General features: G+C 55.8%; 7 protein-coding genes across 7 annotated transcripts; 4 read left to right on the top strand and 3 right to left on the bottom strand.

Moving 5' to 3' along the window:
* Nucleotides 1-443: 443 nt before the first annotated feature.
* On the top strand, nucleotides 444-1463 carry COCSUDRAFT_83553 (hypothetical protein; the record flags this gene model as incomplete). The annotated part of the gene is made up of 3 exons (XM_005644840.1): nucleotides 444-816; nucleotides 1165-1348; nucleotides 1433-1463. The coding sequence occupies 3 exons, from the start codon at nucleotides 444-446 to the stop codon at nucleotides 1461-1463; spliced, it is 588 nt and encodes a 195-aa protein (XP_005644897.1).
* A 1145-nt stretch (nucleotides 1464-2608) lies between these two features.
* COCSUDRAFT_30877 (hypothetical protein) lies at nucleotides 2609-5931 on the top strand (the record flags this gene model as incomplete). Its single annotated transcript, XM_005644816.1, has 11 exons — nucleotides 2609-2797; nucleotides 2992-3228; nucleotides 3398-3532; nucleotides 3622-3774; nucleotides 3882-4088; nucleotides 4210-4344; nucleotides 4471-4689; nucleotides 4792-4845; nucleotides 4963-5094; nucleotides 5296-5527; nucleotides 5720-5931. The coding sequence occupies exons 1-11, from the start codon at nucleotides 2723-2725 to the stop codon at nucleotides 5929-5931; spliced, it is 1791 nt and encodes a 596-aa protein (XP_005644873.1). The 5' UTR covers nucleotides 2609-2722.
* Nucleotides 5932-6753: 822 nt separating this feature from the next.
* On the top strand, nucleotides 6754-9471 carry COCSUDRAFT_30875 (hypothetical protein). The gene is made up of 6 exons (XM_005644815.1): nucleotides 6754-7145; nucleotides 7504-7724; nucleotides 7860-8022; nucleotides 8190-8359; nucleotides 8466-8580; nucleotides 8752-9471. Exons 1-6 carry the CDS (start codon nucleotides 6963-6965, stop codon nucleotides 8938-8940), a joined length of 1041 nt encoding a protein of 346 aa, XP_005644872.1. The 5' UTR covers nucleotides 6754-6962; the 3' UTR covers nucleotides 8941-9471.
* Nucleotides 9472-9494: 23 nt separating this feature from the next.
* Nucleotides 9495-13989, bottom strand: COCSUDRAFT_30872 (DEAH-box nuclear pre-mRNA splicing factor; the record flags this gene model as incomplete). The annotated part of the gene is made up of 14 exons (XM_005644814.1): nucleotides 13359-13989; nucleotides 13180-13275; nucleotides 12834-12950; nucleotides 12605-12679; nucleotides 12397-12498; nucleotides 12029-12201; nucleotides 11827-11947; nucleotides 11573-11744; nucleotides 10982-11280; nucleotides 10557-10648; nucleotides 10321-10435; nucleotides 10136-10208; nucleotides 9877-10020; nucleotides 9495-9703 (listed from the first exon to the last, which is right to left on the bottom strand). The coding sequence occupies exons 1-14, from the start codon at nucleotides 13560-13562 to the stop codon at nucleotides 9495-9497; spliced, it is 1992 nt and encodes a 663-aa protein (XP_005644871.1). The 5' UTR covers nucleotides 13563-13989.
* A 173-nt stretch (nucleotides 13990-14162) lies between these two features.
* On the top strand, nucleotides 14163-15770 carry COCSUDRAFT_54465 (hypothetical protein). The gene is made up of 5 exons (XM_005644813.1): nucleotides 14163-14375; nucleotides 14462-14633; nucleotides 15123-15323; nucleotides 15425-15529; nucleotides 15724-15770. The coding sequence occupies exons 1-5, from the start codon at nucleotides 14254-14256 to the stop codon at nucleotides 15748-15750; spliced, it is 627 nt and encodes a 208-aa protein (XP_005644870.1). The 5' UTR covers nucleotides 14163-14253; the 3' UTR covers nucleotides 15751-15770.
* Nucleotides 15771-16171: 401 nt separating this feature from the next.
* Nucleotides 16172-16944, bottom strand: COCSUDRAFT_34102 (hypothetical protein). The gene has a single exon (XM_005644812.1). It carries the CDS (start codon nucleotides 16703-16705, stop codon nucleotides 16520-16522), a length of 186 nt encoding a protein of 61 aa, XP_005644869.1. The 5' UTR covers nucleotides 16706-16944; the 3' UTR covers nucleotides 16172-16519.
* A 565-nt stretch (nucleotides 16945-17509) lies between these two features.
* COCSUDRAFT_44234 (hypothetical protein) lies at nucleotides 17510-23607 on the bottom strand (the record flags this gene model as incomplete). The annotated part of the gene is made up of 16 exons (XM_005644811.1): nucleotides 17510-17665; nucleotides 17899-18117; nucleotides 18299-18479; nucleotides 18628-18861; nucleotides 19020-19238; nucleotides 19433-19686; nucleotides 19846-20034; nucleotides 20136-20732; nucleotides 20836-21018; nucleotides 21330-21539; nucleotides 21697-21896; nucleotides 22083-22242; nucleotides 22587-22742; nucleotides 22848-22986; nucleotides 23149-23220; nucleotides 23471-23607. 16 exons carry the CDS (start codon nucleotides 23605-23607, stop codon nucleotides 17510-17512), a joined length of 3306 nt encoding a protein of 1101 aa, XP_005644868.1.
* Between the last annotated feature and the right edge of the window lie 608 nt (nucleotides 23608-24215).

Here is a 24215-nt window from a genome sequence, read left to right as displayed (position 1 = left end):
GTGGAATGCCAGCACTATTTGGAGCACCTCCCAAAAGAAAGTACCATCCCCTCCTCATACAGCCAGGCAAGTACTGCTGCCACTGTCAAGTGTCGTGACACTCTTATTTATGAGAGCATCAACAAAAGGTTCCTACAAAACGGATGTTTGATGCTCTGTTTGGCTGGAGCTTCCCCTCTGATATGTGGCTGTGCAATACATCTTAGGCTGCAAATATTGGCCTGAAGAGGAAGGCCCCACTAGCGCGCATGGTGTTCAGCAATGCCAAGCGCCTGAAATGGATCGAGGAGCAGCTGTCAAGCAGCTTGCGGACTCCACCCTGCTCAGCAACAGGCACTGCCAGCGTGCCACTGCCTGCCCCCATTCCTGCGGCAGCCCCGGCACCGTCCCCGGTGCTGCAGACCTCCCAGCAGGGCAACGAGACAGCACCCGTCGTTACACAGATGCTGCCGCTGCCGCTACAGCCTTGTCAGGCAAACGCTGCAGCTGCTGGAGGGCAGAGCAGCGACACAGAGCAGCTGCTGAGGGGCCTGCTGCTGGCAGCGTCTGAAGAGGTTGTGGGTGAGAGCATCAGGAAACTGGCACCCAGCGAGCAGCAGCGGTTGCTGCACTACCTCCGGCCGCTGTTGCAACGGCTGCCGGCGGCTGCCTCGCAGCTCGATAGCTTTGGCGATGCGTACGCACCCCCACAGATGGCCGACAAGCCCCGAGCAGGCGATGCAGCTGTGCCGCTCTCAGCCGGGCTTCCCAGCGAGGGGCCTGCTCTGGCTGCTCAGGCGAACACCAGTGCAGCTCAGGCAGCGGCTCGGCTGAAGGGTCACCCCGGCGCTGTCTGCGCGACATGCGAGCGGCCAGTTTTGGCCGGGCAGGTCGTGTGGGCTTGCTCGGGGCAGTGCTGCCAGTTCTTCCACCATGCGTGCTCTGCGCCTACCGGCATGTTGAGGTGCACTCAATGCGCCTCTGACCGGTGCGCTTCTCCTTCAATGGGGTATGTTTTTCCTTGCTTTCTAAAGTATTCTTCTTGTAGCATTTGCTTTTCATTGCACTGCCTTCATGTCTCGTCTCTTTTCACTCAACTGTCTCTTCTTGCACTATAGTTGCTTCACCAAGCTGGGTGATCAACGATGTATTGCAGGCGCGTGTGCTTCCACTGCAAGGCTTCAGGGCCGCTTGGGGAGCTGGTCAAGTGCAGCATGGGCCGCTGCGGGCACTTCTACCACCGCAGCTGCGCGACGGCGTGCCCGCTGACCAAGTGGGGCGCGTCCGGCGGCGCCTTCCGGTGCCCGGCGCACTACTGCGCGCGATGCGGCCTCAGCGGTGACTCAGTGGCCATGCTGCAGTGCCGCAGGTGCCCCGTGGCCTACCATGCCAGATGCAGGCACCAGCAGTGCACAGTCCTATCAAAGAAGTATATCGTGTGCCCGCGCCACAGTGGTCACCAACTCTTTGCAGATCCGCTGTAGTGCTTGTGGATACATCTGGCCTTTATAGATAGCGTCTGACAAAAAAAAACTGAGTTGTGGCAGGACAAGCCGATAAAGAGATGATGGCCAGCATGCTCCGTATAGAACATTACATGTGTGATATGTTCAGCAAGAGAAGACAGCTACTAGTGGGTGTCAATGAATGGCTAGTCTGAAAAAAATCAAAGAGCCAGAGAGAATTTTGAATTAATATTTATCGTGAGGCTCCCAGTACAGCTAGCAGCTAAACCTCAATATGAAGTGTCAATGCAGTGCGCACTGATGCTGTAAGTAGACGATCCAATTTCTGACAAAATGTTGATCATCAACTTTGATGGATGCATCATTGGAAAACATCCTGCAGCATGATGCCTCTTGCACTGTGAACCTCATTATGGGAAGCTCAGGGTCCACACAGCAGCATCACGCATGCATCGCGATCGGGCTTGCATCATCAACAACACTTGCAGCGATTCCAGTCATGACTCACCGGTGCCCAGGTGCCGCACCGCAGCGCTGCGGCAAAAGAGCGCCGGCGCCAGCATGCATGTGCCCGACTTCGTGCATGCATATAATTATTACTTATTATTACAAGGTCGGCGAACCCAAAGCCAGAGGCCATAGGGCATACACGCAGAGCGTCTGCAGCCACTTCCGCGGGGCCCGGGCCTACAAAAGTCTGCAGCCTGTCAATCATGTCATCACGCAACAATTGCATGCACTCCCTGCATCGGTTGAGCGCCCCTCTGTTACCGATGCTTCTGGCCTGCCAGCAACGCAACACCCCCCTTTGGGAGGTGACGTTGAGGGTGTCATGCATGCAGCACCACCAGCACCCGGTGGCCACTGCCAGTGGACGCATTGTAGATTAAGCTTCACGTCCAGGGTGCAAGACCTGCTGAAAAGCGAACATGAAGCCAACATGCCCTATGGCCTTCGGGCTTTGGGTTTGCCGACACTGTAATAATAATAATGAAAAGCCATAAAGTAATGATGAAGATATGAACCCCAAAATATCTCGCATTAAAAGCACTGGAAGGAGGGGTATCAGGTTAGGGTTCACCCGGATGCCTGGGGAAGCTGCAACAAGGGGCTCCCTGCTCTCCATCCCGATCTGCTTCGAAGAGACAGATGCTGGTTTGATGCTCGACACGGAAGACCGCCAGATGTTCCCCTGATTGAGGCATGTCGGGCTTGGCAACATAGATAGAGCTCCGTAGAACAGAGGGGGCCCGCACTGCTGGTGCTGTTCAGGCCCCATGCGGCCAAGCTTGCTTCATGCGTCTCCCTTTTCTACCGCAGGGAGACCAGCAAGCAGCAAACAGACCTTTCAGGTGAGTGATTGGTGATCCAAGCTGCTGCGTTGTCTCTAATGGTGCCAAGCACATCAATATCTATATTGCCAATGGACCAAAGTTTCAGCAGCCCTCACACGTTTAACACAACTGACCAGGCAAGATTTCAGAGAAAAGAAATTTGCGTGATTGGGCCGATCGTTGACGACGCTCATTGTTGCTGGATCCTGCAGGCGCCCAAGTCTGTAGCAAAGCAGTTGTTGCACTGTCGAAAGTGGAGCTTGAGACCACATGCTCCAAAGGCTGCCGAGTCAGTCGCTTCTACAGTCATCGATGAGCAGTCCTTGAATGAAAGGCGATCTTCAGCTGCCCAGGCAGCCAGCACTCCTGACTCCACCCACCACAAGGAAGTGAGGGGAGCAACAGAGACTGCGCGGGCCACATACAACATAGTGTTTGTCACTGCTGAGGTGACTCTCCTCAGACTGAACCAGTGTGTTATAGATGCACCCTGACTGAAGCCTGGACACAGTCAACCTTTGCTTGGTGAGGGGCGATAGCTGTGCAGCTGGGCACACGGGGTAAATTTCAATGCATGTTGAGATGAAGGAAGAAATAAAGATCGCTCACTCTGCACAGGTAGCGCCATGGTCAAAGACCGGGGGCCTGGGTGATGTGTGTGGATCTCTGCCCCCCGCACTGGCAGCTAGGGGCCACAGGGTCATGGTTGTGTCTCCGCGATATGCAAACTACGATGTTGTACCGGATTCAAAGGTGAGTGTTTCTTCCCTGTCCGTCAAGCTTTGCATGCACATCTCTTGTGCAGGGATGAGTCTTGGCAACGTGTCCTCTTTCTCTTGCAGGGTCCTCAGATGAAGGTTTCTGTCTTAGACACAGAGGTGGGCTTGTACCACCACCGCAGCAAGGGTGTGGACTGGGTGTTTGTGGACCACCCATCATACCCCAGACCAGGCGGGCTCTATGCTGACGCCTTTGGGGTGTATGGAGACAACCAGGTACATGAGCATGTGCCCTCCTTGATTGTGCTGTCCTTTACCACCAGGGGCCACCAGGGGCACAGCTAGTGGACATTCCACTAAGTACTGTTCTTGGGGCTGTGCAGTACCGCTACACACTCCTGTGCCTGGCGGGCCTGGAGGCTCCGCTGCAGCTGCAGATTGAGGGGAGCACCTTCGGCGATGACTGCATATTCATTGCCAATGACTGGCACGCTGCCATGACACCCGTCTACCTTGCTGCCAAGTACAGACCTGGCGGCGTGTATGGGAATGCGCGCTCAGTGCTCGCCATCCACAACCTCCGGCACCAGGTCTGCCGCGATTTCATGGACAGAACATATATCAATTTGCCGGCATTTGCTAACTCTGACCCTTTCGTTCCTTTCCTTGTGGCCCTGAAGGTTGATGGCGTCTTGGTGATCTGTGGCTCAGGGCGTGTTCCCGCCCAAGACTTTTGCGACGTACGGGCTGCCTGGGCACTGGTATGGCGCGCTCGAGTGGCAGTACCCTCCACACCAGCGCCAGGGCAGCTACGAAGAGGAAGGCCGCGCTGTGAACACCATGAAGGTGGGTCCATAATATTGTGCCGAAGCACACCACCGACATTACACGGTAACTGACATGCAGCCTGCTGGGGGGACCCATTGGTTTGCGAATGTCTCTGGGATGACATATCTGCTGGGGATCATTCAGGGCGGCATCAGCACGGCGGACAGGATAGTGACCGTGAGCCCGGGGTATGCCTGGGAGATCCTGACGCCGGAGGGCGGCTGGGGCATGGAGCAGATGCTGGGCAGCCGCGCGTACGCCCTCAACGGCGTCCTCAATGGCATTGACAACCACGACTGGAACCCCCAGCACGACAAGCACCTGGCGCAGAAGTTCTCCGTCTCTAACTTCTCGCGCGGCAAGGTGCGTAGAGCTTTCCAGCACAGCATTGCTGTCGTCCTCGTATTGGTTTCTGCCCAATTGCTGATTAGAGTGATTTGAGAAGCATTCTTCGTTTGGCCGCAGGCTGCAAACAAGGCCGCGCTGCAGAAGGAGCTGGATTTGCCTGAGCGCCCCGAGGTCGGACCCGTGCCCAGGCAAACATGATGTTCCCTCATTCAATCCACATGCCCACTCCTGACAAGTGCAGTAACAGCGTGCATGACCTCCAATGCTGACGGCAGCATGTGCCGGCAGGTGCCGCTGATTGGCTTCATTGGGCGGCTGGACTACCAGAAGGGAGCGGACCTGGTGCTGGGCGTGCTGCCCTGGCTCATGGAGCAGGACGTGCAGCTGGTCTGCCTCGGCACCGGCGACGTCAGCCTCGAGGTCAGCACACAAAAATACCCCTCTGGACATCGCCATGTTTAATCTTTCCATATTCATTAGATGTCAGATGGCAGCCTGTATTTCTTGATCTCATTCTGACCGGCATACTCTTAGGAGGTCCTGGCAAATGCTTGGAAATCGCCTGGTATCACCTCTGTCAAAGGGCGGTGTCTCTCACCCTCAGATTGCGCTGCTCCGCAGGCGGGCATGAGGTGGATGGAGAACACCTACCCAGACAGGGCGCGCGGCTGGGTGGGCTTCAACGTGCCCATGAGCCACAAAATCACGGCGGCCGCAGACATCCTGCTCATGCCCTCGCGCTTTGAGCCATGCGGCCTCAACCAGCTCTATGCCATGGCCTACGGCACTGTGCCCGTCGCACACGCCACTGGAGGCCTGCGCGACACAGTCCTCCCCTTCAACCCCTGGGATGGTGCGCTGCTCACCCCCTGCCTCCTCAGCAAGGCGTGAACGTGTTCTCTAAGCGCTAGCGCACACGCTTGATCGACCTGCGAGTTGTTTTGGTTTTCTAACGCAGATTGCGCTAACGCTCTCTGCGCCTGACCACATTGCAAGACTTTGGAGTGCAATCATCTGGTTTTGAGTAGGGGAGCTGGCTGTGCAGGCACTGGCACCGGGTGGACCTTCTCCCCTTGCACGACAGATGCCTTCACTGGGGCACTCAGAAACACGCTGGAGACGTTCCGCGAGCATCCAGACTCGTTCAAGGCGCTGCAGCAGAGGGGCATGGAGCGCAACTCCACCTGGGACAAGGCGGCTGCCGAGTATGAGACCATCTTTGGCTGGGCCAAGATCGACCAGCCGTACTGCAAATGAGGCCGGCCGTTCGCTGTGGCCCGACGACCAGAAAACGATAAGGAGTAGGAGTGTCAGGAAATGAGAGAAGACGATCGCTAGTAAGTAGTCTGTTGAGGGCATACAGCAAGGAACCTGATGAGGCATGCTAAAGCACATTGCATGCAGAGGCAAAATTGCTTCTCATATTGGGTAACAAAGCACCCATGCATGCACAGGTCCGCGAGTGGCTAATTGCTCTGTGTCCTGGCCCTTATGATAATAATGATAACAAAGCTGCAAAAGTTGTGAGGTTGTCCAAGACCTCCCTGGAGGCTCGCCCGTTGGGAGACTCATTAGAGCAAACATGAAGTGTCATTGACATGCCATCAGACTTCTGCAGGAGTCTGCTGATTTCGTTGATTATGACTCGTACACAATGGGTCAGCTTACCAGTGTTAGCGAATGGGCAGCCACGGAGCAAGCCAAAGGCGATGATTACCATGTATGCAATACCTGCATATTCAGAGCATCATGTAACCTACACAAGTGTTGCACAAAGTATTGGTGCTGCAGTGGCGCGGCGGCTGTTGTAGCTGTCAAGCCTTGATTTCTTTGGAATTGGGGCTAATCACGAATGACTGTGTTAGGATCATGATCCAGGGCCATCATCACGCCCGTAATGGTTGAGGCATGACCAGGGACAACTTCAGCTCCCACTGTTGGAGCATGCAAGGCGGTACCCAGGCACCACATTCTGCTTTTTCTGTGGCTTCCTCATTATGCCACAATAGATAAACATCATGGCCTGCCCAATTTGACAATGCACCAATCAGACCAATTCAATCACCATCCCGGAATACTGTCGCCAGGCAATGTTGGCAGGTGTTTTTATGAGTTCTAACTAGCCATTCATATGTTTCTTTAGTTTGCAGTACTTAGAGCTGTTGTGCGGGCCAGCTCGGTGAGATTAGGTTGCACACTTGCTCACGCAGCCCACGCTCCCTGACTTGAGCCAACACCGGGTGTCCTTTTCTCATTTCTGACGACTTGGTAGCTGATCTCCAGACCAGATGGTTTTCAGTAGCCATACAAGTGCGTCTTATGGGGGAATTGTCGGGAGGGGTGTAACAGTCGGCCATCGTTGCAACTCAGGAGCTCAGCCGCGCGCGTCCCACGTAACCTACAGGAGACGGCAGTCGCAAAGATGCATCGTCTCACCTTCTTCGATAGATCTTCAGAGAGTTTCAGTTACGGTAGGTTGACTATCGAGCAGCTGTGCTGAGTAGCCGCACTTTTGGAACAGCAAAGCGCTGCATGTGTCAATCTTGTAAGTCGCGGAGATGTCATTCTATCGAACCTTGAGAAGATTATTTAGCAACAAGAGTTGTGTGGAGATTTTGCAACCGTGTTGTGGCACGATAGCCTTGCGAGGGGTGGGCTGGAGTGCCACAATTTTGGGACATCCATATTTGTGCAACGCCTCAGTCCTATACATCTATTGCAATAAGGCTAACCTGCAAAACCGTCATCAAACTCTGCGTGGGGATACTATCGCGGCAAGGAGGAGCAAAGCCGGACACTGCTAATTCTTTCTTGTACCTGTGGCTGCAGGGGATGCCTTGTGCACCAGAGGCAGAGGAGTGCAGTGTGTCCGACAGATTTTCTGTGGAGCTGCGTGGTCAGGACAGCATTGCAGAGGCATTGAGTGCCGGCTCTAGTGGGATTCTAGATGCGGCGAGTGGCGCTGCCCAGGACGTGACGGCTGCAGTGCAGGCAGTCGCACAAGATGCTTTGACTGCTAGGCGATTTGAACGCCAGCAGTCACGAGCAAGGTGCTTGTTGCTTGAGCTTGCATGTTGCAAGTTGCAAGCATCCAGGCGCCCCGCCATGGCCCATTATTTGGCATCCCAGTGGATTTGCATACCGCTGCCTCTTGATACTAACGGACCTGATGGCCGTTTGCACAGGGAGCAGACCACCTACAAAATGGCAGCGATCCTTGCATCCACGGGAATCACAGCAATGGCCATCACAGCAGTACATCTCCGTTTTACATGGCACATGAGGGACGGCGCAGAGTTTCCAATTTTGGAAGCGGCAGCAACGCTGCTGCTCACATTTGGCGGCGTGGTATGATCCTGACCAATGTTACCGCACTCCCAAATGACTGGCGTGCCATGAGTCATTTTGAGCAATTGCTTGCATGAGGTACCAGCTGCTGTTGCCCTGATTGGTTTTCAATAAGGCTGTGCGACCTGACACCGCTTGGTGACATACTTTATATTCCTTGTTCGCAGGTGGGCATGGAAATGTGGGCCAGGTGGGCGCACAAGGCATTGTGGCATGAGAATGAGGCGGGCTGGTCTCTGCACAAGTCCCACCATGTGCCTCGAGTGGGGCCCTTTGAGGCCAATGACATCTATGCCATCGCCAATGCAGTCCCTGCCATGGGCCTGTGCTTGTATGGGTGGGTCTCTGCCCTCCTGTAGTCCTGCACACTCAGCCATAAGGATGCTAGTCCAGCTTAAGTCTCATTCTCATAACGGCCACGATGGACTTCTTTAAATGCGCAGGTTCTTGACGCCGACGCTGATGGGCGGAGTGTGCTTTGGAGCTGGCCTGGGCATCACCCTCTTTGGCATCATGTACATGTTCATCCATGATGGCTTGGTGCACCGCCGATTCCCTGTGCGCTCCTTGCTCCTCAACATAGATCAGATCAGAAGTAGCTGCTTACCAGTACTATGCTTCAAATGTTGACCTGCATGAGAACCATCCCTGGCTCTCCCAGGGCTCAAAGGATCTAATTGAGGTGCTATAGCGATGAAGTGCTGATTGTGCTATGGCATGCCATGTCAGGTGGGCCCTCTAGCAGATGTTCCCTACCTGAAGCGGTGCGCAGTGGCACATCAGCTGCACCACAGCGAGAAGTATGGCGGGATTCCCTGGGGCATGTTTTTGGGGCCTCAGGAGTTGGAGGCCGTTGGTGCGAAGGAGGAGCTTGATCGCATGTGTGAAGAGCTCACATTCTCGAGCAAGAAGAACTAGCAGCAGGAAGGAGACAGACTGCCACAGTCAGCTTAGTGGCGTGCACTCCAGAAACACAAAAGTGCGCACCATAAGACCAAGAGTTGATGGCTACTATGCGCAAACCTTTTGTAGGAGGAAGGTCTCGGCTTGTGAGCGGATTGAGTTATTTTCAGCATTAGTTCTGTTTGTGCTAGGCCTTTCAATCAGCATGCTAACTGTCAAATTCACAGCAGAGGGCTTTGGAAAGATTCTACAGGGAAAGGGTTGTATTCTGCGAACCACATGTGCAGACACCACAAAACTTCGTTGGTGTTTCAGTGCTGTGACATTTTTCATGTCAGCTAACCCTGTCAAAGCTCCTGCTATGGCACAAGCTCTGCAGGGACGAATCACAATGAACCTTATTAAGCAGTACTTCAGGCGACTTGCATGATGCGAGTTGCACCCATCGGCATTGTTTTGACTTGGACATGATGTGGTGTGCCGGCTACGGTGCATGGGCTCTTGCTCATCACAGACCAACATGTAAATAAAATCCGTTCTCTTACTAAGTTACTGGTAAATAACCGCTCTCAAAGACTTCCTGAAGATTCCATTTTTCTGAAGAAGGCTGGCACCACCTCTGGCAGCCATGAGGGCTCCATCACGGTCACGTTTCGCGCATAGTTGCGTGTAGTTCTGAGGATCTCATCAAATACAATGCATCGCGGCTTGCGGCCGCTCAGCACAGACGAGGGGTGGATGGACACTATTTGGCCGCTCGCAATCACTTTGTATGTGTCTGCGCACACACATAGCAGACTCTTGAGTTTGTTTTGCATCATGCATTGCGCAGCATACATTCCAGCCCCCATCAGCATGCAGGATTACCTCTGCAAGTCGACTCATAGGACAGTGTTTTGGGTAATACATTTTTGAAATGATAGAAATTAAAGGGAGGAGGCAGCTACGTACTGTCAGGCAGCAGAATGGCGGCATGCATGAAGAGGCCGGACAAAATGGCGCGTTGAAGCGGGTCCATGTCATTCTCGCAACTCTTCAGAGGCACCTGCACCCCCAGCAAGAGGTCATTCTTACTTTCAATCACTGCTTTCTCAACTCTTGAGCACAGCAAGAGCGCAACAATGCATCAGCACTCACATAGTGGGGGAAGATTGGCTATATGGCAGAATTTGCACCTTGAGGCTGAGAAGGTGCTCGCGCAGCTGGGCACGGATCTCCAGCGCTTTGCGCATGGAGCGCGCATTCAGCAGCCGCTCCCCACACCACCGGCCTCTCTCATTCTTCTTTACCTGCCCACCAGACATTCAGTTGAGCTTGCTTCAAGCATCCTGGCATGGGGTCCTACATATGGTGTATGGCAGTGAATGAAATCATGCATTGTTGCAGGAGCAACACAGGAAACCCAGAAGGAACCTTCATGTACGCTGTCAGGACATTCAGAAGGGTGATGTGGTCGCCGAGTGGGGACAGAAACTGCTTACGCATTTCTGTCGCCGCCTCCTGCTTGTTCCTGCAATCACATCATTGCACGCTGCATGCCCACCTTGAGCAGACTTCAATTGCCTGGCAGGACATGGGTCTAGCATTAGACCAAGAGGCAGAGATGGGGATTAAAACACAGCTGAACACACCTTGTATTCAGAAACACTGGGTCTGTGCTTGTCATCGACACCACAGACAGCGCTTCCTCGCTGCAGGACATTGCTCCGCCTGACAGCAGCAGCTGCGCCAACAGATCCCAACTCCTTAACGCACAGGCCACGCCAGCAGGGCTCACAGCAATGGGCCACACTCTCATAACTGCTGCCAGATTTGTGCCTTGTTACACCTCATTATCAACGTGTAAATGAGCAAACCCTGAATTCTGAGCACCGTGCCCACGGTTGATTGAGTCTTGCTTGGATCTGGGCGAGTCCATCAAGGAGTAGGATTATGGCATCGTGCAACTCAGGTTGTCTACAGGACGTGCCTTGCCTATTGGCAGAAAAAGCGTGTAATAATAATATAATATAATAATGTCCCAAGGGTGACGTGGCAGGGCCATGCGGGCACACACCTTGCCGAAGGCCGGCTCGAGCGGCAGCCGCACGAGCTGCGCGCCCAGCGGCTTTGAGAGGGCGCCGTCGGCGTCGAGTGCGCCCAGAGCCAGCAGCAGCTCGAGCGCGCGCAGGAGAGCTGCCTTGGGGGGCGCGTCCATGAAAGGGAACGCCGTCATGTCCGCCACGCCCAGCTGCTTCAGCTGCAGCACCAGCGACGCCAGGCTTACGCGCTGGATCTCCGGCGCGCTCGCCGCCTGCAGGCCCAGGAATGCTGCCTCCGTGTACAGCCGGAATGCCTTGCCCGCCGCCTCGCGCCCTGCGCCGCAGCGACCCCCCCTATGACCGAAACCCCCAGGGGCTTTCAAATCAAGAAAGATGAATCAGGCAATCCTCAGTCATTTAGAACCTCTAAAACTCCCGTGCTCAGCAAAGGACCTGCATGCACCGCAAATTTGCCTTCTGAGTCCCTTTGTAGACCTTGCTTCAGGAGGGCAACAAGACTTCCCACCGAACAATGACAAGGGGCTCAATGCGGGATGCTCTCCGAAGGATAACCTCAGATGAGGGCCGCGGAGGTGAAAAAGGAGATGTGAGGGCCGTGGGCGCACCAGCGCGGCCGCTGCGCTGGCGGGCCTGGGCCTTGGAGATGGGCACCACCTGCAGCGAGTCGGACTGCAGCCGCGCGTTGTAGCTGCGCGCCTTGACAAAGCCTGCATCCACCACGTAGCGCACGCCCGGCACTGTGATGGACGTCTCCGCTATGTTGGTGGCCAGGATCACCTGACCGCCAATATTGAGACTGCGTCAGCTTACTCGCATGCTGTGAGGACAGGAACTAATTGTCAAGAAGGCCAGAGCGCACCTTGCGCATGCCTGCAGGCGTGGGTTCAAAGACTTTGGCCTGCTGCTCTGGTTGCAGCGCTGCGTAGATGGGCACCACCAGAAGCTTCCCAAGGCTCTCAGCGCCCTCCAGCTGCGGCAACCTGACCAACAAAGTTCTTTAAGACCGCTCAGACATAACGGTTGGACATGATCAATATTAAGGGCAGGGCAGGCGCTGGCACCTCTCAGGGATGAGGCGCTGCAGGGTCTCTATTTCCTCCTGGCCAGTCAGAAAGGCCAGAATGTCACCCTCAGGCTCATCCACATGGATTTGCAGCACGGTGCGCAGCACGGCATCCAGATAGCTGTCCACTGGCTCCGGCACATACATAGTGTCCACGGAGAACTGCCGTCCCTGCACAGCGAGATCCCACATTCACACCTCCCCCGAAATTTGGCAGATTCTGCAGAGCAGATGCTCCCATGATGTCAAGCAGAATAACCAGCTCACTCAGTGCTCCGGATGAGTGGAGAAATCACGTATCCCAAATGTGAGGATGTACATGGGCATAATTGGAACCAGTCAGGGGCGTAGGGGGGAAGGTGGCACCTGCAGGTAGATCACTTTGGCACCGTCGAAGAAGTGCGCAAACTTTGCAGCGTCCAGTGTGGCCGACATGATTATGAGCTTCATCCCCCCCTTCCGCTGAGCCTGCTCGCGCACGACGACTTGTAACAGCGCGCTTGCAACTTGGGCTGCACACCGGAGGCCTTTGCAGTTCATGCTGGCTATGAGTCAGGTGAGTCAACAAGATCACCTGGATCTGCTTCATGAGGCCAAAGAGGATTTCGGTCGGTAGCGTGCGTTCGTGGGCTTCATCCAGCACCACAATCTGCCCAGAAGCATGTCAGTACAGACCTCTTAGCACATAGTTGCTTGCACGCTCATGCAGCTGTGTCCCTAATTCCAGCTGCTGCAGCAAGCAACACCTGAGAGATGGCCGTCGAGCTCAGCAGGCACACAATTGCATGGACAAGTCACCAGACCTTGTAACGGGAGAGGGTGGGGTCTATGAGGGCCTCTCGCACGAGCATGCCATCCGTCAAGTACTTGATGCGCGTTGCGGCTGAACTCCGGTCATCAAAACGAACCGCATAGCCCACCTGCCGCACATCAAACACCTTGATTCAAGCCAGCTCCAAATTGGTGCTTCCCATTGCTCGACCATCAAGGACTGACAATATGCATGACAATGCAGGCATTGTCCAATACCCCTGAAGCCCCAGACGTTGCAGGCAAGCTTGTGCAGACATGACATCTATCAGCAGATGGCCTCTCACTGGCACGGCGACACCTTGCCTACGGTCTGGGCCAATATGACAGGAGTTGCACCTCAGCCCCGAGTTGGACCCCCATCTCCTGTGCGACTCGTCGGGCAACGGCAATAGCTGCCACCCGCCGAGGCTGTGTCACGGCAATGCTTTTCCCCTGCACCCAGGCATGGTCAAATAAGCATGCGATTGTATTTGATGCCGGAACTACCTCTTGGATGCTTACTGCGCTCTCCCCACCTCTGCCAGGCCTGCTCTATGCAAGAATTGCGGCAGCTGTGTTGACTTGCCGCTCCCCGTCTCGCCAACAAGCACCAGTGTCTGGTGGGCCTTCACCAGATCAATCAGCTGCTTGCGCGCCTCTGCAATGGGCAGCCGCTCCTGGGCTTTTTGGATCCCATGCCATTCTCTGGCTTGCGCAACGGCAGACCGCGCCTCAACCATGACAGACGGCCTGCCTCAAGCCTATCTCACTGCCTTGAGGAACCACACTGGCATCCTCTCTGCTTCTCGTTGCCTTCTGTGGAGATCTCTTTCCCCGAAATTCCCCCCTTTAATTGCAAACATACCCTAACTCATTCTCAACTTGCTACGGAAGACTGTAGTCTCCTTGCAGCTGGTGGGGGGCATCGATAATTCGGACGGTTCCCACCCGTTGCTCTGCTATTCTCGCCGTCTCCTAAGTGGAATGCCACAAACGGATCAATCTTTTTTCTTTGCACACGATTCTTAAGAAGGTTAGTCCTTGTGTTCTCTTCTAAGGCAGCATCGGCTGGGCTAGGTCCGGTGCAATCAACGCAATTTTTTTACAGCATAGATCGTTATGCAGAAAGAACTATCTTACACGTTTTGTAGAGCTGGAACGCTTTTGGTGTACGCGGAATCTCCCGCAGACGTGACTCGATGGCTTTCTGGTGCCCACTCGCACGTGGGAGATCAATTCGTAATTTTGAGTCAGTTCGCTTTTTTTGTGGACTGCCGACAGGCAAGATCTCCTTCATCATCTGCACTCGGCGTAAATTTTGGTGTGTCTGGCTTGAACACCACTTGCGTATTGTCGTGAGGAGGCTTGTGAGGTTTAGCTGGCACGCAGCCCTTTCAGCGGGGCCAGGACGAAGAGTTAAGCCGACTCCAGATGGATGGAGCTTTCCCCAGCGGCACCAAAGGTGAAGGCTTTGACGCCGGCGCGGAGTACGCAGAGCAGAGAAAGGGATTCCGAGGAAATGCAGAGAATGCCAAAACAAAGCTGTGTATGAGGTGAGGAGCTCGCCCTGGAGGGCACGTTCCTGGCCGTCTTCCAACACCAGGGCTTTGGACTTGAACGGGGCGATTGCGTCACGCAGGTGGAAAAACGGGCATTGTAGATTTGGTGAGCGCTGCAATTTCGCACACGGAGAGGAGGAGCTCCGCAAGCTTCCAGCTCGAGGGAACGGCTTCCAGGGACCGGGCCCGTACGGCGGGCAATCAGACTTTCGAGGCAGCTTTGAAGGCGGTGGATACCCCCAGCGCAGCTCGGTGCGATAATCCTCCGAATAGACTTAATCGTTCTGGAAATGACCGAAATCCTGTCGTGATCGCGTTCGCGGCAAACCCTTCGTCACCATCAATTAAACGTGCCCTTGCTTTTCAAAAGTGGGGGAAGAAGGGAAATCACCTAACGATGGGCGAACACACTCTCGGCTATTCAGATATCATACATATCAAGACGCCCCTCTCGGAAGATGGATTACCATTTTGCCTGCACTGAGATTACCATCCCCAATTCTGAACGGGCCAGGTTCTCTCCTACAGCTTTCTTGCAATTTTGTTGGAGCACATGTGTGGCAGTTCAGCATGACAAGGAACAATGGGGGCACTTGCTACAAGTATACCAGCGTGACCATGGGTACCAGGTTCTGGCAGCGCTCAATGGGAACGTTGTTGAGTCCAGGCAGGCATGAGGCCCCCCTTCCCTGGTTCGACCAGTCGAGAGTGTCATTTGATCCACGTGGTACCCTTTGGCAGGGGCCAGCCGGCTTCAATAGCTATGGGGCCGGATACAGCGGCGGCTATGGCGCTGGCTTCGGCAACCCTGGGCAAGGTGGGGGCCTGGGCGGCCCTTCAGTTGGCGGCTATGGCGGTCATCCTCGCGAGATTGTGAGCGCTTCAAATCCTGGGCAGCGGCCAGGGGGAGTGAACGGCCGGGGCGATGCCTGGGGTGGTCAGGTGAAAACTGCCCTTCACCGCTGCCTGTACCAGGCCAACAGGACAATGTACGTTTTTCAATGTTTGTGGAGTGCCTGAAGTGCTTGGCTGGCTGTTGGCAGGTGCCTGCGTATGCCCCTGTGATTGGACCAGAAGGCTGGACAGAGTACAGAGCACCTGATGGGCAGGCATACTACTACAACCACAATACCAAGGAGAACACCTGGGTGAGTGCTCGAGGCTTGTCGGTTGTTGCTGGTCATCATGGACAGGAAGTACAGTCACTGATGCCACTGTTGCCAGGCAGCCAAAGAGAATCCCACTCAGTTGCCTGTGGCTTCTTGCCCCTCTGCCATGCTACCTGAAATGGGCTTGGAGCCAGAGGCCGAATACTTGACCATCTTCCATTGTGCAAATGCAGGATAAGCCGCCATGCTGGGGCCAATGAGGTGCCTGAAAGTGGTTGAGAGGAGACACCAGCTGAGCTGCGCGTCAGCAACGGAATGGCCGCAGCAGAGCAGCAGCAGAGCCGCACCCATAATCTTAGTCACGGGTGCCTGTTCTCTGGCAAGACTAGCATGAAGTCGTCGCCTCAGTGAAGAACAGCTGGCTTCTGATCAAGCCTCTCACTCCCAAGGTGTCAGATTCTGTGATTTATCTTGGATTGCAGGTGCAGGAACATCGGTTGCCTGTGTCCTTCCCTTGGTGGGATGGCAGCGATCAGGGTGCTCCATTGTAACATGATGGGGTGAGGAATTGTTGGAGGCTCGCATCATCTCCCCAGATGGTGCATGCCAAGGGCTCATCTGTCCCCTCATCTAGGTCGATGTGTCCCACTCAAAGTTTTCCTTAGGCTGGATGGATCTAGAGACTAGGATGGTAGGATAAGATAAGATTTCTTTTTGAAGACTTTGTGAGATGCGTTGAAGATGATTGCCAGCTCAGATCTTGAGAGGACGTGGAAAATATATCCTTGAGCTATGGGACATCCATCTTCATGTTGGTGCGATGTACTGGTTTTCTGTCCCCAATAAGGTTTAGCGGGCCTTGGGTCATGGCAGTGAATTGTTTAGCAACCAGTAGAGACTGCCTTTCCGTAGCATGACAGCCAGTCTGCAACCAGATTGAATGGAAATCATCATACTTCTGGTTGGCACGTCGGACTGGCATCAGATACCATATTGGTGGGTTGGCAGGGCTCTAGACAAGCATAATTTTTACTGGAGGGCTGGCAAGAAGGAAGTCCGCGAGGCATGCGGGGGTGAAGTTCCGGATTGGCTTATCATATAGCAAAGGTTCGTTATGCGCTTGTTTTTGATGGTGATGCTGATAAGCTGAAGTCCCGTATTGGTCTTACATGATTGTCTAGGCAGCATCACTCGGTCAACATCGATGTCTGGCATAGGTATCTGGATCGACAAGCTCTATCGCTGTCTCCAGTGAAATGATATGCATGCAGTAGGTATTGAACTCCCATGTAGATGTGCTGCGCGACAAATGTGGTTCGCAGGCAAGTGATGCACTGATGCAGATAGCACTCTGATTTTACAATGAGTGCGTAAGATATGCTCGCAAGCAATGCTCAAGGATGTTTGCAATCGTTTGGCTAGATTTGGTAAAGCTTGCAACACCCGATCAGGGGAGAAAAACTGCAACCTGTGTTCCAGTTAATCCATAGATCTAGGCATCTGTCAGGCCATGAGTAGGCGGGACATTGCATGTAAAGGATCCACCGAGGTTTGCACTTCAGTCCCCGGGGTTAACCATGCCAGCACAAACGCCCAAAGATCCTTATGATGTCAAGAACAATCTCATGAGGCTTACAAGCTCCTACCAATCTCAAGAATCCGCTTCATCTGAAACTTGTCTGCCATTTGCTTGACCAACTTGATGTTAGCATTTTGTCATTCAATAGTATGTGCATCCCGAGTTTGAAAGCTGGCAGACTGAGGGAAAATCTACACAATGGTGCAGTCTCATGAATTATTAGCAGGGAGAGATGTGCATACTTGCATGTCATCAGGCACTGAACTGAGACCCACCAACAGAAGGAAGCACTGATGCATCTCGCTGTCGACTCTTGAAAATATCCAAAATTGGACTGCTCATCCCCATCAAGCAGAAATCGTGCAGGGTGTCACGTAAATCTTCTTCTGTACCCTCGGCAGTGCCAGCGAAGGGTTGAATCCCTGCATTTGCTGAAGACCTCAAGCACTTTCCAGCGGGTCAGGCTGAGCGTCATTGGTGTCGCTGTATCCATCACCCTCCAAGTCAGCGTCCTGGTTGACGTTGAGCATCTGGTCAACCTCTGCAAACATCTCACCCTCGCCCTCCTGCGCATCCTGAAGCCCCAACGGAGTGGCCTGCGCACCATCAAACCCACCTCAGGCTGAGAACCCATACCAGAAAAAACGCCTCCTTAACCACAATAATCACATAAATTGCTCCCTCTAATCATTCATGCTGGCACTGCCTTTCGTGTGTCGCATTCTGTCTCAAACTACTTCTCTTCACATGAAAACAGTGCAGCTTGGGCAGCCGGGGGTGGAAGCGACAGGGACAATTTTGAAGGTCGGGAGCTGCGGCGCAGTCGCACCCTGTCGGAGCCGTCGAAGGCGCGGTCCTGCTCGAGGAGGGGGGAGGTGTTGTAGGCCTGGCTGTTGTGCGCGTGGGGGCTCTGGGCGCCGTCGCCGCCCTCGGGGGGGTCCCCGTCGTCAAAACTGACCTTGCCGCCCGAGACAAAGGGGTCGTCGTGCGACGGCGATGCCCCCATGTTGTGGAAGGCCACCAGGTGCGCTGCCAGGTCTCCCAACCCCTGTGGAACACGCCCGCGCGCATACACTTCATGCACTGCTCAAAGGACAACTTGGTCTTTCTGTGACTCACTCTGTATGACAGGCGGGCAACACAACCGCACCACGGCAGAGGACGTTTCTGCACGCTGGACAACCACCCACGGAAAGGCCAAGACGAAAAAGAAGGGGATGCGTGCGCACCTCGTCTTTGGGGGATGGGGACTCTGGGCGGCTGTCGAGCTCACTGACTCCCAGATTGCCCCCCATGTCCTCGGCGCCAAAGGCCACGCCCACCGCCTCTGCCGCAGCGTCCGCCGCCGCCTGCGCCTCTGCAGCCGCCGATGCCGCCGCTGCTGCCGCCTTTTTGGGCGGCAGAGGCTGCCTGCAAACAGGCCCTCACCACTCTCAGCACGCACTGGCAAGGGCGACCTTCTTAAGCCTGCTGGCCGTCCTCCCATTGTGACGATGCAAACAGGCAGCCACTGAGTTTCCTGGTAATTGTGATTATAACGGTAAAGGTGGATGTGTACCTGTTGAGGACGTGGCCGGCATCGGCCCAGGCGTGGTGCATCCAGGTGTGCGCGAGAGAGTCGGAGGCGACGGGGCCCATGTAGTGGCTGCTGGTGCGCGCCAGCTGCCCGCCGCTGCCCTCGCTCGCCCCACTCACCACCTGCTCCAGCTCACCCGCCGCCACCTGCCGCCCCAGGATACACTCACCAACACACCCCCCACAGCGCTGCTCTTCACTCTCCTCGGACCATCGCCTGATGCATTATATGACTCTAGCCCACAAAGGAGCACATCATCAGGCCCCTGACCTTAACAGAAAGCCCCACTTGCAGAATCATCATAAGGACCATTATGAAGAGAGATGCACGCAGGACGGCTGAGCGATAATTGGTGGTGAAGCAGCAGTAGCAACGTAGAGGGTGGACTCAAAGAGCAGAGGGGGCGTGCCTCGTCGTTGTCGTGGAGGTCCATGGCGGCTTGGTCGAGGGCGAGCTCGTGGTGTGGGTCGTGCTCGTCCAGGCCGGCCAGCGCCGCGTCCAGGGCCTCCATGGGCATGTCCCCAAGCGGCAGCGTCATTGGCCCATTCAGATGGCCCAGCTGCCCCCCGCGGTGCTCCATCCCCGACCCCCTCCTGCGCGCCAGACACCCATCAGCGCCTTACACACCTCCACTGCACCCTTCAACGCTAGCGAATCTGACCAGAGCATGCAGGGACATGAGATGTGGTGCGATTAAGTGCTTGCAGAGCAGGGCAGTGCAGCAGGTGCCGACTGCATCCTTCACTGGGCAGGAAGAGGTGATATTGGGAGTGGTGTTCACCCATACCCGGGGGTGGAATTGGGGTGGCGAGAGGGCGGGCTGTCGCCGCGGCCGTGGCTGCTGTGCCGTCGGCCGTTCATGTCGCGGTGGGATCGCGAGTGCGGCAGGCGGCGCGACGTGAACTGCGGCTCGCCAGGGGAGAGGCGGCGGTGGTTGTCCCGCATGTGCCGCCCGTGATGCAGCTGCAGCTGCCCCGAGCTCTCGTTGGGGCTGTGTGGGCTTTGGCTGCTGCTGCTCGCTTGCTGCACATGGTGGTTCGCCTGCGCAACCAGGACACGCCTCTCAAGCTGTGCCTCGGCCTGGCAGCAAGCAGCAATGCAGGCACAGGCGTTGGGCACCAGGCATGAGCCAATGAGTTGCCTTCCAGGTATCCGCCACAAATTGGGCTGTGCAGAATTAAGATTGGGTTGCCAGCGCACCTTGCGGGGTTTCTTGGGTGAGGGCTCCCACAGGCTGGGAGGAGCAGCATTCACGCGTCCAGAGGCCGGCCCTGGCCTGGTCACCAAGGGCTCCAGGCAGGACGGCCACAGCACTCGGCTGGTGCGCGGCTGGCGCGGCGTGCGCAGATTCCTCTCCCCCCATTTCAATGAGTCCGTCCTCACGCCCTCCTGCGCACCCCATAACTTGCTCGCATGCAGCCCTCGCACAGGTACAGATCTTACATCACTTTGAGATTAAAAAGCTCGGCATGCATGCGGAGCAGCCGCACCTGGGCAGGAGCGGGGTGGCGCAGGCCGTGCATGTTGGCCCACTCCGCCTCGTGCTGCATCCAGGCCTCGTGCAGGGGCAGGGACGTGTCGCTTGGACGGCGGCTGCTGTGATGGTGGTGCACCGTGGGCGTCTCCCACTGCTCTTTGCCGCCGTCCCAGTGGTGCCCGCCTCGTGAGTGCGGCACGTGCTCTGCCGAGTGCCGGTGCTGCCGGTCCCGGCCGCGCCTGGCCGCCGGGCCCTCAGCGCTGGACTCCCAGTGACCGCTCGCTGCAGCTTTGGGGCCGCGCGCAGGCGGAGGAGCGGGGGACGCGCCCCTAGCGGCCGCGTTGGGCACGGCGCCGCCGAGCTCCAGCAGCGAGGCGAGCAGGTCGGGGACGTCCATGGATAGCTCGTCACTGCCGGACATGTGGCCGAGGAAGCCCGAGTAGTGGCGCGCGTCCTCGTTGTCCAGCAGCCGCGCCGGGTGCTGCTGCGCCTCGGCCGCCTCCTGCGCTCGCCCGCGGCCCGATCGGCCGCCCTTTGCCCCGTTGCTGCGGCCGCGGCCGCCCAGCCTCTCTGACGCTGGCTTCTCGTCCCCGCTGTACCCATCCGCCTGCTGCGCGCCAGAACATTGTCAAGCCTGTGACGTCGTGCATGCTGTTTTGCAGAACGTCAGTCTGCTGGAGCGTAGAACTCGGGAAATTCATGGAGGTGCTCACCTTTCGGGCCGCAGAGGTTCCCCAGCTGTCATGCCCGTTCTTTCGCTCCCTCTTGGCGCTGTGGGACGCCTTGGCAAAGGGGGATCCTGATGCCAGGGGCTGCCCGCCGCTGCTGGGCACCACGCGGTGCACTCTCGCACTGCTCAGCGACGGCTGCGCCGGCGGTAGGCTGCTGGAAAACGCCTGCACGGCCACCACACCAGTCTTCACCATCAAATAAAACGCCTGCTCCACCACTCAGGCAAAGAAAGTGCACTGCTACTCCCCGTGTGTCCTCATTCCTCCAATGAGTTGAAAACTCAACATTTTGATCTAGCAAGATTGAAGTCAGGGTTGTCTCCATCTGTATATTATGAATCGAGCCGGGCTTGCCTTTTGCACATACCTGCTATACATGCTGTAAAAGGTTACCCCACCTGGAGGTCGTCTGGTTAACAAAGGCCAGAGAATACATATCACTAAAAAGGGTGTGTGAGTGCTGCAGGGGTGTGTACCTCGGGGCGGGTGCATGCAGGGGCCCCCTTGCGGTGGGCGATGGAGGATGTGGAGCGCGGCGAGACTCGGCCGGAGCGCGAGCCGACCTGGGCCGCCTGCACGCGCAGCTCGTGCTGGCACAGGTCGCACATGTAGTGGGAGAAGTTGTAGTGGAAGTGGCGCGGGTGCTGGCTCATCTGCACCTGCAGGCACACCAGGTGCGCCCACACCTGCACAACCAACAAGAGATCTGTCTCAGACACATTTGCTTTGATAGGATATCAAGCATTGACCAATTTATGTGTAATGAAAGTGATCCACCATATAGGAGATCATCAGGATGCAATCGAGGCCAGCTGCAAGGCCAAAGGTGGCTTGAGGGGGTACCTTGCAGCGCTCGCACTCGATCATGGCCTGGCCATCATCAAAGGTGACTCCGCAGGGGCAGTCCACCATCCCGCTGTCCCGGTCCTCCTGCTTCCCCACTGTAGCCGCCTTGCTGGGCGCCGGCGCAGGCCGCGGCCTGGGAGACGTCCTGGCATGCTGCAGCATGCCGTTCGCCTGGTAGCGCCTCTCATCGTAGATGCCTGTGCAACCAACAGAAGCATCAGACCTGCCCTGATCAGGTCTGGTGGCTTCCGCGTATTGCATGCATGACTCTATTGGCGCACTCACAACACACCCAAGCGAGCCACACATGTAGGACACAGTGAAGGTTGCTTTGCGACACCAGGGGTGCTCCGCATTGCGAAGGAGAAGAGGCCTGTGCGCACCGAATCGCCGGTCCTCTGTGGTGAAGCGCGTGTGTCGGAAGCGCTTGGGTGACGAGCTCTCTGTGGGGCTGGCAGCGCCATCGTCGCCCTCAAGGTCCACGTCATACTCGTAGTCAGAGTAGCGCTTCCGCTCCAGAGCCGCCATGCGCTTGGAGGCACGCTGCATCAGCACGCCACAGGACAGCGTCACATTCCATTGACTGAGGTCTGAGGTAACCTATGCACCAGAACCACGGTAAGCCAGATACTTTCTACTGTAGCAGCCAGGGGAGGAGGCATGCCTGGGGCCTTTGCGGGCTGGCCTGCCGCTGCCGCCGCGCATGCCGCGCAGCTGCCGCAGCAGCTTCCGCCTCAGCAGCCGCCTGGCAGGCATCCTCTGCTTCCCTCACATCCTGTCCACGCACCACCTCGCCTCAGCTTCCCCTTCTCAATGCCACTGCGCATGTTGATTGCCCAAAGGAACTCATCATCTGAAAAGCACTGACTGGATGCAGGGCAACTCACAGCTTCCGCGGCCTGGATCTTCCTGGCGCACTCCTGCTGCCACCTGACAGCCACCCTGCAGTCCTCCTGTGCCGACTGCGGTGGAGAGGCACAGTCCGCTGCCTCTGAGCATGCCAGAGCAGCTGCTTCCGCTACCACATTCTCGCCCACAGTTCCCTGCAACCAGCGCCCCATGCTCGATCCTAAAGTTCCACTAATCCAACATCACCCTGGGGAAGTGAGATTGAATGTGCTGCAGGCATTGAGCAGCAGGTCACACACCGCCAGAGCATCAAATGCCTGCAGCAGCTGCTCCTGCACTTCCTGCCACTGATCGCCATTGGAGACTGGAGGTCTTCGCCTGCGCGCTGTGCTGGCCTGTGGCTGCTCCACATTGCTCATCAGAGCCGCCAGTGCTTGCCTGTCGCCCACGCATGCAACAAGGCTCCATAAGAAATGGGCTCCCTTTGTAGAAATAATTACACTATGAAGTTCCTGTTAAAAGGCTCACTAGCTCAAGTGCTCTTGGGCAATTTGGAGCTTCAACACAGCAAGCAAGCCGGAAGGTGTCCAGTGCGCGCACTTGTTGCGAGCAATGTTTTCTTGCCGCTGTCTTTCGATCTCCACCATAGGCTCCGCAGACGCCGTCCGACCCCTGCAGTCACCACTCCTCCCCCTTTGCACATCACATCAACCATGAGCAGCATGTCAAAAATGGCTCTGTCCAGGTATGTCACTCTGGCATGCAAGACTGTCCATACCTTCTGTCCGATCCCCCGGAAGCACGCCTGCAGTGTACACAAAAGTTCTTGCTGATCAAGTGAGGATATTCAAAGCGCTCAAGCTGAAGAAACACCTGCGCTGGACAGTGGCAGAATACTAGTAAAAATACTCTAAAAGCACACCTGGAATTGATGGTTGCACTTTTGGATGCAGCGACATCCGCCTCCACCCTCGAGACGTGCTTGAATTTCACGAGATTGCGCCATTTGTCCTTGAGCTGCACTCCTGTTCGGTCACTGGTACCAGGGTCCACACACATGTGTGTTCAGACGACAAGAGCTTTGCATTAGGTGCATGGAACGAGGAAAGGCTTACAAGTTTTTTTTAAAAGTAAAAAACTTAGGTTGCTGGAACAAAACTTTGAGCACGACGCATGCAAGATTAGGAAACAGAAAGTTGTCTTTAGCATTGAACAACCCTAGGCACTCAGATCGTCAGCAGCGTAAGCAGCAAAAATCGACTTCCGAGTATGTCCTTACGCTAAAAGATGTCGGTAGTTGGCATCCTGACGAATTATCTCCCAGGAACCTATTCCGTGCTTCTGGACCCCTTTTCGGAGGGCTTCCTCCTCCTCAGCCGACCAAACTTTGTAGCACCTTACACTCATTTCACCAGGTCACAAATCCAACAAGTCGTCCTGAAACCGGGTTTGATGCCGGCCCGATCATCACGACTCAAGCCTGGCACAGGAAGTAGGCCGTCCCACGCTAGCGAGCGGATCAATGCATTCATTCTTCACCGCATCTACCTCAAGCCCCAGCTAAAACCCTCAGGGTGATATATATTGAACCTTATTCAAGAAATGTCAGCGACAGCCTTTGCTGAGCTGTTTGTGAAGCACCATTCTTGTCTGGAGACGTGAGGAAC

This window comes from Coccomyxa subellipsoidea (genome assembly GCF_000258705.1).
Source record: "Coccomyxa subellipsoidea C-169, whole genome shotgun sequence".
Taxonomy (NCBI): domain Eukaryota; kingdom Viridiplantae; phylum Chlorophyta; class Trebouxiophyceae; family Coccomyxaceae; genus Coccomyxa; species Coccomyxa subellipsoidea.
This window is presented reverse-complemented; position numbering and strand designations above follow the sequence as displayed.